This window comes from Elgaria multicarinata, chromosome 4 (genome assembly GCF_023053635.1).
Source record: "Elgaria multicarinata webbii isolate HBS135686 ecotype San Diego chromosome 4, rElgMul1.1.pri, whole genome shotgun sequence".
Taxonomy (NCBI): domain Eukaryota; kingdom Metazoa; phylum Chordata; class Lepidosauria; order Squamata; family Anguidae; genus Elgaria; species Elgaria multicarinata.
In genome coordinates, this window is record NC_086174.1 from 21,367,449 (window position 1) to 21,386,436 (window position 18,988).

The 18,988-nt window shown below is 45.4% G+C and overlaps 1 protein-coding gene across 2 annotated transcripts in view; it reads left to right on the plus strand.

The window, feature by feature from the left end:
• Window positions 1–15,766: 15,766 nt before the first annotated feature.
• Window positions 15,767–18,988, plus strand: part of BCL2L11 (BCL2 like 11) — a 38,364-nt gene continuing 35,142 nt past the window's right edge. Inside the window, exons 1-2 of one of the 2 annotated variants that reach the window (XM_063123916.1) lie at window positions 15,767–15,900; window positions 17,326–17,750. In XM_063123916.1, coding sequence (XP_062979986.1) covers window positions 17,345–17,750 — 406 coding nt within the window. In that variant the 5' untranslated portion in view covers window positions 15,767–15,900; window positions 17,326–17,344. The remainder of the gene's footprint in view (window positions 15,901–17,325; window positions 17,751–18,988) is intronic. The other variant, XM_063123917.1, reaches the window with a different exon arrangement.

Here is an 18,988-nt window from a genome sequence, read left to right on the forward strand (position 1 = left end):
GAAGCCTTAGAACAGAACAGCAATACACTGTCAATAATATTGTAAGTCACAGAATAGTTTCCTTTTGATGAGAGAGCACTGGAATCTTACAGTATCTTTATAATATTTGCTTTATTTACAAAAAATAGTACTGGACTAAAGTACTTGACACAGCTTTTTCAGCACTTTTGGCGAGGTGGGTGAAAACCCTCCCCAAAGATTATATTCCCTGGGAGAGGAGTTGCAGATTTTAGGATGAGACATTAGGCAAGAGTTTTTATAGAATCATAGAATAGTAGAGTTGGAAGGGGCCTATAAGGCCATTGAGTCCAACCCCCCGCTCAATGCAGGAATCCACCCTAAAGCATCCCTGACAGATAGTTGTCCAGCTGCCTCTTCCCTCTAGTGTGGGAGAGCCCACAACCTCCCTAGGTAACTGGTTCCATTGTCGTACTGCTCTAACAGTCAGGAATTTTTTTCTGATGTCCAGCCAGAATCTGGCTTCCTGTTACTTCAGCCAGTTATTCCGTGTCCTGAACTCTGGGATGATCGAGAAGAGATCATCTTTATGTTCTTTTTAAACTAAAAACACACACTCATCCACTACTTAGCATGTCAGCTTCTGTTCCTTTTGACAATATGGACCAGACGACCCCACAGGAATAATGCTGCATCAGTATCATTCCTAGAGTCATTCTTGGGATGTGTGGGAGATTAGCCTATTGGACCAATGGCCTAGCTCTTTTTTTAAAATAAAGGGGAAAGAACATTGTGTCAAAATGTACATTCACTCCCCACACAATAGCTGCCCATCTCCCAAACTTTGTTGGTATTCCTCACAATACATGGGAGGATGAATGGTTCCACAAAGGTGGTAGTGATTCCATAAAGGTTCCCATCCCTAGCAAAAAGAAAGGAGAGCCTACTGGAAGCAAACACACGCTCCCTCACTAAGCAGCAAATCTTGAATAAGTGCTTCCATTCCAGCAAAGTGTACCTCCACCCAATTCCAAAAACTCTTTGTCTCTGGACTCATCTACACCAAGCAGGATATTCCGCTATGAAACCAGTATGAAAGCAGTATATAAAAGGCAGGAGCTACACTACTGCTTTATAGCGGTATTGAAGTGCACTGCAGGATCTATACTACTGATTTATAGTGGTACTGAAGTGCACGGACAATGGTTGGGGCCCATGACACATCTATCCCAAGCAAGATATGACACTATGAAAATGGCATGAAAGCGGTATATGATATGTGTCAATGGGCCCTAACAGTTGTCAGTGCACTTCAATACCGCTATAAAACAGTAGTGTGGCTCCTGCCCTTTATATACCGCTTTCGTAGTGGAATATCCTGCTTGGTGTAGATAAGCCCTCTGTTTACTTCAGGTAGATGTTTTAGGATACTATTAAAGGGCAGCAGATTGTTTTCTTGCTCGTGGTGGTTTTTCTAGATGAACATGACAAGCTTTGCCAAGTCATGATGTCTTTTACTGATTCAGGAATTTCTATTGAACATATTTTAAGTATGACTGTTTTCTGGGTGTATTTTAGTAGGCCCAGTTTCTGAAAGTTTTCTGTAAATTTTTTTGCTGTGATCCCAGTGACTGATGAGAATGTTTTGTAACCTTTTCCTGTTGCCATAGTTCTTTAACTTCCATGGCCAGTAGTGTATTTTTTCTCTTTTCCTTTTTTTCTACAACACTTTTGTCATTAGGTTGTATTATTATTATTATTATTATTATTATTATTATTATTATTATTATTTCAAGTTTGCGACTTCAATTTTCTGCAAGAACCAACATGTCTTGACCTCTCTCTACTTATAAGCCTTATAACACTGGTGATGGCCTTTTGGTGGTCCATTATTGTAAGTCCTTCTGAGTAAATATGCTTTAGGGTGGATTCCTGCATTGAGCAGGGGGTTGGACTCAATGGCCTTGTAGGCCCCTTCTAACTCTACTATTCTCATTCTATAAGAGTGCACTCTAAGGTACTGAGCCAGTAATATTAGGTTGTCCTGTGCCTGCCACAATTTACCCTTTTGGAGTGGGGAAGGGATTATTTTTTCCAGATTTGGTGAGTGGAGGAAATGTCCATGTAAATCCAGGTGCACAAACTTTTTGGCTGCAGCAGCCACATCAGGTATCTGTTGGTATGGTGGGACTTGCACATGTGCATGCACGTTCACATAGAACTCAATCTCACACATGCACACCACTCACTCATACTGTGCTTGTCTTGTATTCATTCTAATATTTTAAAACCTTCAGCTTAAGATGGGGTCGACAACATGTGCTGCTCGCCTTCCCCTACATACACCAAATCACCCCCTGAGCTCTTCCGAGGCCTTATCGGTCATTCCATGACCAATAGAGTGTCATTAGGTAACGGCACATAAGTGGGCCTTCCCAGTAGTGGCACCCATCCTCTGGAACACTCTCCCACATATGGTTTGAGAGGTGGAAACTGGCAAGCTTTATATGCCTCTTGAAAACACCTTTGTTCACTCAGGCTTTCTCTGCCTTTCACTCATGACACTGCTCTGTTTTGCTGCTTTTGTTGTAATGTTTTTAAAGTATTTATGGTTTGGACTGTTTTATAGTATAATGTGTTTTTATGTAAACTGCTCGAAAATCCTGGGATGTCAAGCAGTAAAGAAGCTGCTTAAATAAATAAATAAAATCCATTGGGGATAATCTGTCAGGGGCCAAGCGCTCCTATGCCCCCCTCACATCCCCAAACTACCACCACTCACATCCCCATCTGTCTGTTTCTTCTCTCACTTACAGACACACACCAACTCACTCACAGCTTTAGCCCTCCCCTTCCCTCCACAGCAGGGGAAAAATAATGTTCCTATTATAGAAGCCTTGTTCCTAGAGCATCCAAGGAAGCTGGCAGGAACCTTTGGGCACTGCTTTCTAGGATGCTCTAGGAATGAGGCTTCTGTGGCAAGAAACCATAGAGTCTATTCCTACAGTGTGTTTCCCTCTCTCTTTTTTCATGGCTGACTGTAGCCTGCACATTTTGGACCGCTGAGATACACCCTAGAAAACAGGAATGTAAGGGACACTTGTGATAGGTGCTGGAGAAGTGTAAACGCTTACAATCTGTCATGATATGACTAATAGGCTGTTGCAACTCCCAATTGCTGAGTATTTGGGGATTCCATAGAGGAAGAAGCTTTGAAGGGGAATTCTGCTTTCTCATCATGCTCAGCAATCTTCAGACTTGAATCATTTGGACTCATACTGATTTTCTCTCTGTGTCTCTCTTTCATCTTTATTCCTGTAATACTAAAGTCATTTTCATAACTTGTCTCCTCCCCTTCCAAATCCTAATGATCAAAAACTGAAGGAATCTCTTTCTGAGCGAACATGGATCAGGTCGAAAGATCACCCCCTCATCTGAGAAGATGAGCTCAAAATAGAATTGAATTAATTGAATGGCATCTTGGAACACTGCAGCGGTCAACTCTGAAAAACATGAAAATATTATAGGGCAGTCAAATGTATGGTGAGAAAAATTGGTGGATTTTGCTTCCGTACCAAAATTCAGCCGCGGCTTGAATGGTGTCGTGGGCCATGCAAAAACTGATCACTACTTCCAGGAAAGGTAGGTGGCAGAAGGAAACCAAGCTAGACGGAAGAACGTACCTGCTGCTGTTGGAACAGGTATAAGCTACCAATTAAGAATCTATCAGGAGTTACATAATTTTTTATTATTATTATTATTATTACTATTATTATTAGTCAAAGCTGAACTTTGTCTAGCCTGTTTCGGTCTTGTTCTCTCTTTCTCTCTTTTTCTCTCTGTCGTTACGCTGAGTCACTTCCTTGTCATCATTCAATCTGTGCCTTGCCTCTGGGTCACTGAGTTACTCTCATGACTGCATTTTTAATCCTTACTTGATTCCACCTACATTCAAGGCCTTGGCATAGTGCCCTGTGATGGTGCCCCTCCTTCATCAGGGGGCCCATGAGCTCCTGACAGTGGCAGCAGCAGTGGTGTTGGGCAATGGCAGCAGCCAAGTGCTGAGGACTGGATGGCTTGAAACCACTATTTCCCCACAATACCCCAGAGCAATACTAGCTCAGGGGTGCTCAGGGGCATTATAGGACATTTAAGTGGCAACTCCAAGTCACCTGGCACTCAGCAGAGCACCTGAAAAGGGGCTTCCAGAGTAGGCTTCAACGGTGCCGTAGGATACTAGGTGATGTCAGCCTGGCCTGCATTGATACAACTGCTAAGCAGTGGCTGAGTAAAGGGAAATAACTATTCGATGCAGGTACAGTCATGTGTGCAGAAGCTTCTAGGGAGTCTGGTGTTAACCAATTATATCAATCAGTTCATGCTCGGGTAGGGTAGCCATGCATCATACTTTACAAAGGACATTTCTCTATCGGAAGGTCTGTTAGCTGTAGGCAGGACTGAACATGATGGAATAATAATTGTTTGACACAGTTTAAGACAACTTCCTCTATTCCTAAATAGCATTAGTTACTCTCAAAAGGGTTATGTAGGAGGACGGCATGCATCATTTTTGTACTGTTCAGAAACTCTTTATATCTGCCTTCCCCCACCTGGTGCCCTCAAGATGTGTTGGAATACAACTCCCAACATCCCCAGCTAGCACATCTGGAGGGTACCAGGTTGGGGAAGGCTGTCTTAGATACAAGAGTACTTCCCTCATCATATTTTTCCACTACATGGACCATGTTCAGTAAAATGATGGGAGGAAAATCCAGAGTTCTCTTCAGCTCTGCTTCCTAGAGCAGGGATGGGCAGAAAGTAGGTCTCCCAGATGTTTTGGACTTCAACTTCCAGCATTCTTGACCATTGGCTATACTGGCAAGGGCTTATGGAAGCTGAAGTCCAAAACATCTGGAGATCTAACTCTTGCCCATCCCTATCCTATAGCGTAAGTAGGCCTTCTACGGTGGGCAGTAGCACCATAGGTAGGAGTGGAATGGGCATTAATCTATTGACATTTACATTAATAAAAGTTCAGAAGTTGGGAAGAGGTATTCTTTCAAAAAAAGTCCATACTCTTGCACACTTCTAATTTTAACTAATTAAGTTACAACAACTTAAAACACATTACAAGGGCAATACTATACATGTGTACTCAACACAATGCCCCACTGAGTTTAACGCAGCTTACTTTCAGAAGTGTGTGTATAGCACTGCAGGTTAACTGACCATAGCCTCAGTTTTAAACCAAATCCAACTTCAGCCTTCAGCCTGAAAACTTCCTAAATATAAGCCATTCAAATTACTGACACAGGAAATTCAGTATTACAGGGAGTTGGAGCATTGCTTATGAAAACTGTTATCCTCTCTTGGGGTTGAAACATGGGGTTGACCATAGTGATTGGTGATACTGAGGGCATTTTTACTTTTTAATCTGTGGTGAATCTTGACTCTATTTACACAAAAGTCAGTCACCATATCACAGTGTCTTTCTATTCCATAATTTCTAATTGGTTTGTAGTGGATTAGTAGCAATGCGCAGTGAGCTGACATTACTGGCGATGGGGAGGGAGAGAGATACTGCATAAAAATGGTTTGGTTGCCCACTGACTACTCCTTGATTTTTATTCCTTGCAAAGTGAGGGAGAACTTTCTTACCTGCGTTGAGTTGCCTTTTAAGGTGTTACAGCTATCTGTAATAACAGCTCAGTACCATTGGTCTACCTTACAGGGCTACTGTAAGATAATGTAGGTGAAGTGCTTTGAACACCTGAAATGTAAATGGTGTATAAATGCTAAGTGTTATTGCCAAAACCTGGACTTCTTGCAGTACTAGTATATACAAGATATATAATGCTCAAGAATAGTAGAATTTTAAATTTGTAAGGACACCCCTAACCAGATTTTGAATTATCAATCCCTACTGCTTCCTTTAATTCTTTTAGTTCAAACTCCATTGGAGATTCATGTAAGGTAGTCATTTCACAGCCAAAGTTCTTTAACTTTGTCCAAATGTAACCCCTTAAACTTGGTTGTCCTGCATACCACCAATCACTGGGTTTACTTCGGGGTGTTAACAATCCTTTGGGGCCACTTTTAAAACCCCACCCAATTAGAAAATGCAGACGGTGGTGTTTGCATGATTAAAGTAATTTCATTAAAGCAATTTCTGCTAAGCCATATTACACCACAGCTTCTTTCACCTTTTCTTGGACCGTGTTCCAGTTATTAGGTTGTCGTCCTTCCCACATGCCTAATTTAGCCTTGCAATAGGGATACAAGCCTAAACAAGCTAGTGGTCCAAGTGCAAGCTTGCACAGTAGCATTTTGGCCAGAACAATTTCTCCAAGAACAATTTGGACCAAAGCGGCGCATTGCAAATATACCAAGGGGTCTCCTATTTCTTCCTGCTTTTCATTGATTAACAATCTCCACCTTTCTCTAGTTTCCAACTGTAAGCCATGTTTCCTAAGAAATCTTAAAAGAGTCCACTTTGTTTTTACTCCAGCATCAGCAGATGCCTCATGGACACTAGTGACCTTACTGGAGTTGTTCCATTTCTCCCCTCTCTAGGCTTATGGACTTTGTATAATCCATAAAACTTACCCATGAATCCCTTAGTAGGACCAATCTCCTTAGCAATTGTAGTGATATCGGCAGAAGATAGAGGAATAATCGTAGGAGTGACTCCTTTTGCACCATCTCCTCCCAACTCTGGTTGTGTGGTAGATTGTCGTGTCACCACCGCCATAGATGAACTAATATGATTACAACATGGGCCATCCCAATATTTAGGATCGTCACAAAGTGAAAAATCAAACCCATCACAATGGTCTTCGCTACTCTCGCTACCTGTAACACAAGCTATCTGTTATTTAGCATGTTCAAATTTTCTCTCTAAGTTCTTCGTTTTAACCTTACACCCACAAGATCCTAGGGATGGTAGGTCTCCAAGATTAATCCCAACATAGAGGGGACGGTGCGGGGTTTCCGGTAGCTATTGACATGCCAGGCATGCTTCTGCCCGCCAACCCACAGAACTTACCAGAGACCTCCGCATGCACTGGGGAGCCACCCGGCCTCCTCTCTGAGCTCCCCACCTTGCAGCCATTCCCTGCCACGCCCTCCTAGCTGCTGTTGACCCCCCCACTCACCTGTGGGACTTACCTGAGGCTTCTGTATGAACCACTTTTGCAATGATATGTTTCAATGCCACCGCCTGCCCCCCCAACTGTGTTTATATATGCTGCTGCTTAGCAACACAACACAAAGTCCTTAGCTTGGAACCTCCAGCATGACATGCATTGCTATGTGCCACACATTGGTTTAGCCTGTCATTTATATAGATGTTTAGCTGAAATCTGCTTCCTTGCAACTTCCACCCATTCATTCTTGTCCTGCCCTCTGCTCCATCTTCTGCATAACAGACCTTCGGATACTTTAAGGCCACTCCCAGGTCTCCCGTTAATCTTCTCTTCTCCAGGCTAAACATTCCTAGCTCTTTTAACTTGGTTTCCAGCCTCCTCACCATCCTGGCAATCCTCCTCTGGACACGCTTAATGCACTTCTTAAAATGTGCCCTCACTGGACGCAATACTCCAGATTAGTAGGACCAATCTCCAGCGCAGAATAGCTGTCTTCAAGTATTGAAAAAGTGCGTAGAGTCTACACGAGAGGAGGGGGAAAGGGACAAGCATACTAGCTCTGCCCTGGCATGCCCTCATCACCCTCCAAGTGTAGAGAGCAACTATCTGCAGCAGGGAGCTTCCTCTATCCATGGAGGATCAGATCTCCACACAATTTAGAACTCTGGAAAAAATCAGCATTCAGTCGTGTGGAGTCTCCACAGATAGACAGTCGCTCTCTACACATGGGGAGTGACAAGGACAGTTATTTGGGCAGGGGTGGTGTGGGGACTAGTAAACTTATCCACACTCCCGCTCATCACCTGTGGACCCTACATGCTTTTTCAACTCCTGAAGAGGGCTTATTACTTCTTGTGATTGGAATACTGTGCTTCTGTTAACACAGCCGAAGACTGCATTTGCCATTTTAGCAGTTGCATGTCTTTCAGATATCTCAGCTTGGTTGCTTCACCGTCATTTGAAACTTAATATGGCAAAGACTGAATTGCTTGTTTTTCCTCCTAAACCTTCCCCTCATCTCTCATTCTCTCTTACTGTCAATGATGTTACGCTCACTCCGGTCAAGGAAGCTCGTAGTCTTGGCTTTATATTTGATTCCTCGCTCTCCTTTATTCCTCATATTGAGGCAGTAGCTAAATCCTGTCGTTTTTTCCTGTATAATATTGCCAGGATTCGATCATTTTTGTCTGTCTCTTCTGCCAAGACTCTTGTTCATGCACTGGTTATTTCTCGGTTGGACTACTGCAACCTTCTTCTCACTGGCCTTCCCTCACATCAGTTCGTTGGTTTCTGTTCACCACTCTGCTGCTAACATCATCTTCTTGGCTCGCCGCTCTGACCATGTTACTCCACTTCTGAAATCTCTTCATTGGCTTCCAATTCACTTCAGAATCCAATATAAACTTCTGTTGACCTACAAAGCTTTTCACTGTCTAGCTCCTTCCTATCTTTCCTCTCTCATCTCACACTATTGCCCTGCTCGTGCTCTTCGCTCCTCTGATGCCATGTTTCTCACCTGCCCAAGGGTCTCTACTTCCCTTGCTCGGCTTCGTCCATTTTCTTCCGCTGCCCCTTATGCCTGGAACGCTCTTCCAGAACATTTGAGAACTACAAGTTCAATCGCAGCTTTTAAAGCTCAGCTAAAAACTTTTCTTTTTCCTAAAGCTTTTAAAACTTGATTTTGTTCTGACTTTTATACTGTTAGTTTTACTCTACCCTGTGCCTGTTTGGTGCATTCTCTTCCCCGCCTTATTGTTTTATTATGATTTTATTAGAATGTAAGCCTATGCGGCAGGGTCTTGCTATTTTATTGTTTTACTCTGTACAGCACCATGTACATTGATGGCGCTATATAAATAAATAAATAAATAAATAAATAAATAATAATAATTGCATCACACTACTGGCTCATGTTCCCACATATCCCACAACAATCCTCCGGTAAGTAGGTTTGGCAGGTTTCCGAAAACCTGCACACCCTGTCTGGTGACACCAGCACAAAAGAAACGTGTCTGTGCACCACGGGAAGTGAAACGTCTCACAAAACCATCTCGAGCTCTCTTAAAACGCTATTGTATGACTCTCAGCAAAATCAGAGGTGTTCAACATCTTCCAGAAGTTTTGTAAAACTTCTTGATTGCTTCTGGCTTTTCACGGATCATCACATCCTTCCATTCCAAATTAATTAATCCAGAATCATGGTTTCATGCTAAAGGGGAATTAGAATCTCTCTCCCTAAAATAAATGTGCAGGATGTGACTCACCGACACCTTTTCATGTCACGTTGTTCACAGGATGGCTTGGTAGGCTTTGGAAGAAGTAACTTCTCCGGGTTGAGGGTATGTGTGTATGTGCTGTGGTACGACGTGACAGCGCTTTCCACGCAAAAGATTCGAGAAGAGCAACGCGAGGGAGAAACTCCGCGTTGTCCAAGGAAAGGGCTTCTTGATCGTAGGAGGGGGAATTGTGGAGCCGAGGCGAGGGCGCCTGCTCTGGGCTTTTCCCGCTAACGTCTCCCAGCTTCCTGGCGGGGACTTGTTGACACCGGCTGGCTCGTCCTTTCCCCTCCTGCAAACACACACAACCCGCTTGCTTTTGTTTAGGCGGCAGCGCTGGCCTTCTCTCCTCAGGCGCGGCTCCGCCCCGCAGGTGACTGGCGCACGAAGCCGGGAGTCCCGCCAGAAGCAGGCAGAGTCCCGGGCGGGCGCCTTCACCTCAGGCGAGCGGCGCGGGCTGGGAGCAACGGCAGGCAAGTGGCCGGGAGTCCCGGTGGCTTCGGGCCTTCGCTTTCTCTTCCCCAACCCGGAGGAGCCGCGGCCTGTGAAGGCGGCTGTCGCGGGAGCGGAGTGTGCGCCCGTCGGTCCGTCACTTCTTCCTTCTCCCCTCGGCTTTAGCCGGCTGCCGAGTCTTTCTGGCTACCACCAAGCCGGCTTCCTGAGGCGCCTTCCGTGCGCCGACTTTCCCGCCCGCGCTGCATGTGGGAGGGGAAACCGGGTTGGGGCCATCCATGATAAGGCGGGACGCCGGGAAAAGGGTCGCAAAATTGGGTCAAATCGGAAAGAGAGACGGGTGTGCGTAGATTAAAATGGAGCGAAGTGTGAGGAGCTGCGCGACGGGGCGAAGGGATGAGGCGAGGAAAGGGGAGTTGTTTTCTTCTTAAATGTGACATTTTGTGAGGAGAGCCCTTGTGGGAAGAAAGAAGAGGGGGGTGCGAGGGACAGCCTCTGAAGCAAGAGGGGCGCTACGTGATCTTGTGAGGTGTAGGGATGGAGTTGCAAGGCCGGTCCTACCATTAGGCGGACTGTGGCGGCGGCAGCTGCCTCAGGCGGCTGTTTTTTGTGTCAAGAAAGGGCAGCAAATGGTTACTGGTTTAATTTATTACTACAACCGTCTAATATTTTTTTAACTGCCAGAGCCGGGTAGAGGCGCCTGTGGGACTTTGTGCCTCAGGTGGCAAAATAGTTTTGACTGGGCTTGGGTATTATTATGGACCTTGAATGTGCCGTTTGCTGCTTTGACTCACGCAGTAAAAGGTCTTGGGTATAGGAGGAAAGGAGGTGTCGGGTTTTTAGGTTCGGTTTTTTTAGGTTCGTTGGTTGGTTTATTTAAAGGCATTTGTATCCCGTCTTTCTAGTCCAAGGTCTTCGAGGCGGCGCTGCAGTGCGGGACCGGGGGGTGGGGAGAGGGAGGGCGAGCGAGCTTTGTCCCACATGTAAGATTTCTAAAATATATGGGATGGGGGGCTACTAGATGAGCCATTTGTGTGGTGGAGTGGGTGGGGGTCTCTTGGCCCACCCCCTCTATGGCGCCTATCCGGCGCTGTGGTAGCGTTGAGGTGGAAAGGCGAGGAGGGAGGCTTGATTTGGGGCATGCTGTGCCTGCATGGTGAGTTCGATTTGAGTTAAGGAGTTGGCTTGGATGATAGCCGAGAAGGACGATTAAAAAGCAGCACAGATTACCTGTTACGTTTACAACGCATCATTTGCAATGCACGTTCACTCAAAAGTAAGCCCCGCTGTGTTGGTTGGGTGGTTAAAAGGGTGCTGTGTGTTGAAAGGGTTGGGACTGGAACGGATCTAAGTGAGTAGAATGAGTAATGCATTGAGATGAAGCAGTTGGGAGAAATTGCCTCTGTCATTAGGCGGAGTGTAGTAGCTGCCTCCGGCAACACAGTTTGGGCATCATTAAAAAGCGTCTGTCCTTTACAGCACGATTCTATGCATGTGTACTGAACAGTAAGTTCTATCGCTCTCAACAGGCCTTACTCCCAGGTAAGTGTGCATAGGTTCCAAACCTCGTGTATTATTGCATTTTTAATAGGGGAAGGAAGGAGCAGCGATTTTCTGCCTCAGGCATAGAAATGTCTGGGACTTGTCCTGCCTGCCTGTCTCTTCCCAACTCCCTCTCATTTATTTATACTAAAAAACGTATTCCACCAGCTAGTTTAGCTATTAAGTAGTATTGTTGTGATAAAGGAGTGCGAGTATAATGGTTAAAATAGAGTAAGGTGTGACAAGGTGGTGGAGAGGGAAGAAGGATTTAGGAGAGGAGGGTTCCCCCCTCCCAAGTGTTACCCACAGAGTAGCTGGAATGAAAGGGTGGAGCTAAAGCTAAGTCAAGGAACTTTATACTTGTTCTCAGGTATGGAAAGGATTACTTGGGGGGTGGGTATTGATAGCAGATGTTTGTAAGATTAGGAGAGGATCTATCGGTATGGCTAGTTAATTTATGTGGCAGGAGTCACCAGCAGTCCAGAATATGGCCTGAGGGCACATGATGCAACTACCTCTGTGAAACTAAGCGGGTCTAGTCAATGACTGTAGTGCCACCAGGGTACCTTATATCTGCCACCATCAGTTCCATGATAGAAGGAAGATAGGATACAAATATACTAAATAAATAAATAATTCAGACTATTCACCTTCTGCTTGGTAGGCACCTACACCTGCTCCCTTTTCTATAGTTAGTAGATTGTTAGCATAAGAACATAGGAAGCTGCATTATAACTGAGTCAGACCATTGGTCCAGCTAGCCCAGTATTATTGACACTGACTGGCAGCAGCTCTCCAAGGTTTCATGCAGGATTCTCTCTGCACCCTACCTGGAGAAGTCTGGGATCAAACCTTGGCCTTTCTACATCCAAAGTAAGTGTTCTATCACACTGAGCTATAGCCCCTCTCCTTTTCTTCACCTAGAATTTAATGTGGTACCCACCTGAATCCGTCATCCCTTTGTCCCCGCAGTGTCAACACACCATATTTCCCCTGCCTGCTCTCATATCTATCCCTCCTTGTGCCACATCATCTCCAGTCCCATTCATCATTTTCAGTAATCCATGCTAGTAAATCCTGGCTATAACACCCATATGATAATTAATTGAGGGAAAAGGCACCTGGACTTAATGATATCCCGTAACATATCAGCACTGTGTTTGGATAGGCAGGTGGCCAAGAATACGCCAGTAAAAACAAAAGAAAGGCCAACAGGGTTGACTGTTTATAGGCCTGTTACTGATAAGGGATGCAAAAGTGTTTGTACCACCTCTCCAAATATGCGCTAGTTTGAGAAGCAGAAAATTAGGGCATCATTTTTATCTTTTACATATGTATTCTGCCTATCCTTCTAAGACCTTAGAGCAACACAATTCTGTGAGTCAGGTGAGATTGAAAAATAGATGAGGCCAGCCCTCAAGCTTTATAACTAGGTGGGGGTTTGAACCTATATACCTGAAACCCAAACACCACTGCACCACATTGGATTTCATTTCAGAAAGATGTGTTAGGTTTGGCAGTGGATCGGGGGTTCTATGTGGAGGAATGTGGATGTAAATTGTGAACCGCCCAGGGAGCTTCGACTGTTGGGCGGTATAAAAATGCAATAAATAATAAATAATAATAAATAAATTGTGGGACCCACATTTGAGTATTTGAAAGGGTTTGGTGGAGTACTGGGGGTGATGGCATGATGAGATATTGCATGTTTGGTTGGAGAGGAGAGGAGAGGAGAGGAGAGGAGACTTATTACCCTGCCTACCCAGACAATGGCTGAGTTCAGACAACTCCCTAATCAACTGTTGTTTCCTATTCTGTTCTTATTCCCCCCCCCCAGTTGATTAGCATGTTGTCTGAACTCAGCCAATGTCTTCTCCAATTTGTAACCTTCCAATGTTTCCCCACCACTTCTTCCATCTTTTTCTTAAAACAGAAATCCTTTTAAAGAGGGAAGGATTGAATATCTGTATGATATGTTTTGATTGGTAGCACTAGGAATTGCCCTCAGTCTGGAAGTACAGAGTTGTGGTGGGGATGGGACAATGATGTGTAATCTGTGGGAGCACAGCTGCAGTGCTTTGAAAAAAGCTTTGCAGACATTTCTTCCAGGCATTTTAGTTCTTCAATTTTTATTGTCTTAAAATTGTTGTGTTTTTAGATATTTACACTGCTGCTGATTTTAACTTTGATCTTATACTGTAGTTTTAATTTTAAACTTTAAAAGTTTTGTATTGTGTTTTGTCATCTTGTTGTATTTTATGGTTGTAACTGTTGTGAAAGTTCTAGAAAGCTTTGGCTATTGGGCGTAAAGAAGTATAATGAATAAATACTCATAGCGCATGTGTGGTGGAAATGAAAAGTAATGCCAATGTGGTAAGGACTGGAGGGGGTGTTGTGGAGCAAGAAAGGAAATGTGGCAGGTTTTGTGGAACTTAAAACTGGATGGGGTGGGAGACGTAACAGACAACTTGTGGAAGTTGGAGTCAAAGGGAATACACTTTGGGGATCTTGTGTAGGTTTGGTAGGTATGCTACTACTTTCTAAAGCAGAATACTGGCTTGATTCACAAATAATGACAACCCAGAGTACGGCCTAGTTTGCACATAATGACAACCTATAGTATGGGTTGCGTATGGGCTAGTTCGCATGTAATGGGTTGAATCATGGGTTGTTGCTTTGTGCGAGCCTTGCTCTATGGTTTAACTATGACCTGGTTTACACATAGGATGAGTTCGGACAACATGCTAATCAACAGTTGATTTCCATTTTGCTCCTATTCCCCCCCTCCCCGGTTGATTAGCGTGTCATCCAAACTCAGCCATAATGTCAACCCAGAGTACTGGTACCAGAGTACTGGTACCATTCCTAGGTTGTTCATGGTTAACAACTCATTGGTTCATATGTAATGACAACTCAAGAGTATGGATTGTTGTTGAATTGTGTGGGGTATTACGTGCGAACCCTGTGCTATGGTTTATGGGTTGTTAACCACAAACAACCCAAGAGAATTCACAGTTTGTTGTTGTGTGGTGAATTCTGGGTTATTCGTGGTTAATAAACCATAGACCCTGTTTAGACATGCTAAGCCATGGTGGTTAAGTATTTTGAGCTAAACATCATGAACCAAACATACCTAACCATGGTGGCTACATAACTATGGTTTAAACATGCTCACTAACCATTTGCTGCAAAAGGATTAGTGGCTTAGCATGCTGTCTGAACAAGCCCAATGTTAAACCATAATGCAGGGTTCGCACTTAATGACAACCCCCGATTCAACAACAACCCATACTCAAGCCTGGGTTATCATTACGTGCGAACCAGGTCAGTGTCTTTTAGCTGTAGAAGGACCTGTTTGCAGGAATGAGAGGACTGCTGTTGCTAGATGCTGGTGGGATGAATGGGGACATCTGTGTGTATCTGACAATGGCAGTGAGGACAGCTTGACTGTGCTTGATGGGGTGAAATGGGGACTGTAGAGGGCATGCTTTCAGATAGGTAAATAAAGTGTAATAATCTGGGTAAGGATGACATGTGTTGGGGGCAATGGGGGTTGGGAGCAGAGAGTGAGGAATTGTGGACAGAAAGGGAAAATGTGTGCCCCAGGGGAGGAGGTTGCACTATACATGGTAATGCAGACTGTTTTAAACCTGCGATTTCAGGGCGGGAGAAGTGGGCGTGGATGCTCCGCGTTAACGGGGTGAAGAACCTTGGGGTGTGGGTTTGCAGGGACGCTCGGCAAAAGCGGAGTGGCGTCTAGTGTTTTAGGTAAGACGCCAGGACTGTGGGGGCAGTAGGGAATGCCGCGCGACGCTGCTGCGTCCGTGGCTTTGCATCTGACGAAGCATGGCGCTCTTGCCTGCGAAAGGTGGTACCACGCCGCGGTCAATGTGTTGCCAGGCTTTCGGGGAGGGGGCGTGCCTCTAGACTCTTTGCTATTTTTGCTGCCATGATAGAAAAAACAAATTGGGGATGTGGGTCGTCGGGTGACCGGGCGGGCAGGGCTCAGGGTGGAGGCTGCAGTGCAGCCGGTGGCGCTTCTTGATCGCCGCGGCTGCTCCAGGAAGCTCCTCAGGACATAGATAGGGAGGGGGCGGGGGCGGGGGCGGGCCGTGGCGCTGAGCGGGGTTGCGGCAGGCCGCGCGGGTGCGCGCGCGTGTGTATGTGTGCCTCTCTCGTTCCCTGGCTGAGTTTGTAAACACTGTCCTCGCAGCGCCGTGGGCGGAGCAGGGCCACCCTTGGCGCGCCCGGATTGGCCTCGTTGCCTCAGCCAATGCTTTTCACTGGTGACGGGGACGGCTCCCTCTCCTCTGCTTGGAGAAGCAGTCAGAGCGCGGCGGCGGTGCCCTCCTGGCTGGCGAGTGTTGTGTGTGCGGGCGAGCAAGCGGCGGCAGCGGCGGCAGGGAGCTGCTGTCCAGGCGCGCGCGCGCGTGTGTATTGCCTTCAGTCTCGGTCTGCGCGCGGAGGGGTATCAGCCGGGGGGACGTTTTGGAGTTGCCTCGGGGATGACTCAGAAGCCATAAAGCGTAAGTAGCGGCCGGGGGAGGGGTTTGTGGGCCGGGGTCTCCTGGTGTGTGCGCCTGTGTCTCCACCCTCTCTTCTTTTTATCCCCTCCCCCTTTCTCTACTCTCGGTCTGTTATTCTCTTGCCGTGCACTCGCTCTCCCTTTGTTGGGCTTCATGTGAGAGGGGATTCGTCCTGCACGTTCCTGGTCGTGGCTCGGTCTCACCCGGTGTCGTTTGGCAGGGAGCGCCCTCCAGACCCAAGAGGAGTAACTTGGACTTGCAATTGAATTTCTTTTCAAGTCACAACAAGGGGGTGTTTGGCCTGCCTGCCCCCTCCCCCGAAAGCGCCTTCCCGTATATAGGCTTCTGTATGACTACCCCCTCCCACCTTTTTGTTCCCTGCTTGTAATGGTTTTGCCAACTTTGTATGTTCGCATCGAAAAATTGGCATTTTTTCCCAACCTGTTGTTGCTTTTGTCTGCCCTACGGGGCAACGATGGAACGTTTTGCTTAGTCAAGTCACAGTATATATTTTGGAAAGAAAGAAAGTAAATAGAGGTGAGTTGGAGCAGGGGTGGGAAGGGTAGTGTTTCTTCGTGCCGTGCTACTGGAGTGACCTGCCGTGGTTCGTTTCTTGCTGTCGCTTTTTTCCTTTGACTTTGCCACCCTCAAAACAAAATCTAATAACAGACACTGCAGCTTCTTGGGAGGTTCCAAACTGAAACGTTTTCGTGCGTCTTTCTCTTTCCGTGTAGCTAAGAAGAAGGATTTGGGGGTGGCAAACCAACTGTAAAAGGATGAGGGGAGGAGGAGTTGAACAGAGGAGCACTTGCAGTGTACAAACTCTATTGTGACGCACTTTACAACTGATTGCTCTTGCCAAGCCTTCCAGACTTGCTGTGATCAGCATATTCGGTAGAACAATGGAGCGAGCCTGGCCGACTTCCCCGTCCTGCACAATCACAGCATCGACTCCTCACTTAACATTTCAACACTGTATCTGATCGTCCTGCCTAATTACTTGGCGAGGGGGTTGAGGATTTGGGTTCAATGTTCTTTGTTTTTCTTTTTCTTTCTTTCTTTCCTGTTTTTTTTAAGCCAATTGAACCATCTCTCCTCCCAAACATGACTAGACTTTGAACACTGCTCAGCTGGCTAGCAAGTTCTGCCTTAAAACTTTTTGTTGTTGTTTTCTTTTCACCAAGGCTTTTTCTGAGTGATGTTGGACTGGATAATACACCTTTAACCATATTTGATCTTTTACTTTTTTACATTTTGGCATGTAGGTTAATTAGTACTTGAAATTCTGAGGAGATGTAAAATGCAAAATGATTAGCATGGTTAATATTGTAGTCGTGATTTCATAAACTCAGGTACTGCAAGCCATTCTTACCTTGTTTTACATGTAGTTTGAGATTATTTTCTTCTTTTCCCCCCTTTTTTCAGGGCGGAAAAAAAAGACCAAATGGCAAAGCAATCTTCTGATTTAAATTCTAAGTGCGATAGAGAAGGTGGACAATTGCAGCCTGCTGAAAGGCCAGCTCAGCCTCAGCATCTTCGGCCTGGGGCCCCTACCTCCTTACAAACTGAGTACCAAGGTAATCATTCTGGCGAGCGGGACGGTTCATCACCCAGTAGCCCTCAGGGACCATTGGCACCACCCTCCAGCCCCAGTCCGTTTGCTACCAGATCCCCGTTATTCATATTTGTACGAAGATCCCCACTGCTGTCTAGATCCTCCAGTGGGTATTTTTCTTTTGACACCGACAGGAGTCCAGCACCTATGAGTTGTGACAAGTCCACACAGACTCCAAGTCCCCCGTGTCAAGCCATCAACCATTTACTAAGCGCAATGGGTAAGCAAGACCATGGTAAGAAACTTTTCCACTCTTGTTATGAATATAACTTCCTTCTACCCACCTGTCAAGCCTGGGCTCCTTCTTGTGTTTTTGTCATTAAGTTTGAAGGAATCAATGAATGTATTGTAGTAGTTTTTTTTAAAAAAAGAACTGTGAGCCATCAGGTCCAATATTCCTTGAAAATATTCCAGAAAAGCAGGAACTCACAATATACTTGGCCATATACTTGAGAGGAGCTATGATACTTATACTTACACTCCTTTATTTAGAGTAGTCTGTAGGGCTATTTCAAAGAAATAAGGCCCAAACTACATGACACTAAATATATAACCTGTAATGTGAATGTTTTTAAAATGTTACATATTACGTTTCAAATGGAGGTGATCAGGGTTTAACCCTTTCCTCCTGTTCCAGTAGAAAATCACACCCTGAAGCTGCTGTTAGCCCTGTGAGGAAAGTTCCTATTGGTGCCAATGGGAGCTTCCATCCTGGGCTTAATAGCAGCTTTGTTGATGGGGTCATCCAGACCATGGTGACAGAGCACCCCTCCTTCCACACTGAACCTGATCAGGCATGTGCCAGCTAATTAACATTTTTTAAAAATGCCCCAAACAGAAGTGATGTAGAGTCCCATGTAGTTTGGCCCTAATTTGAGGACGATAGCCCAAATACCCAACCTTTGAATATGAGGTTTTTATTTGCCCCACCCCCCTCAGCCATCAGGACATGGCAGCTGTTTTGTTGCATTCCTGGGACAGAATGCCCCTGGGAACAATGCTATAGGCAAGTTATTGCTGGAAGCACCAGCAAATTCTGTGGGCTTTTTAGGAAAAGCAAAAAAATGGCCATCTTGTACTTGCCCTTTTATGTACTCACCTGAAAATTCTTGGTACTCATCGGCCTGAACATTGCTGAATCTTCTCCCCCCACCCCCGCACACACTTTAGGGGGATATTTTGCCAAGCTTCACATAGTACTGAAATGCACATGTGATTAATATTAGTTTACCAGTGTCCAGACCAATATGAAGTTAAAAGTCTGCAATATTTAATGTGGAATGCAAATCTGAAACTGACAGTGTGATGTACAGACCACTTAAGGCATATCTCACTTTGTTCTACTTTGGCTGGGTAGGCATAAGCTGTTATAGTGCATCCTGTTCCCTGTGGTTTAACATGGTTGGTTTCCTGCTCTTGAGTGCTGAAGTGTCCTGAAGGAAAAGGTAACATCCTCTTTCAGGGATACTTTCA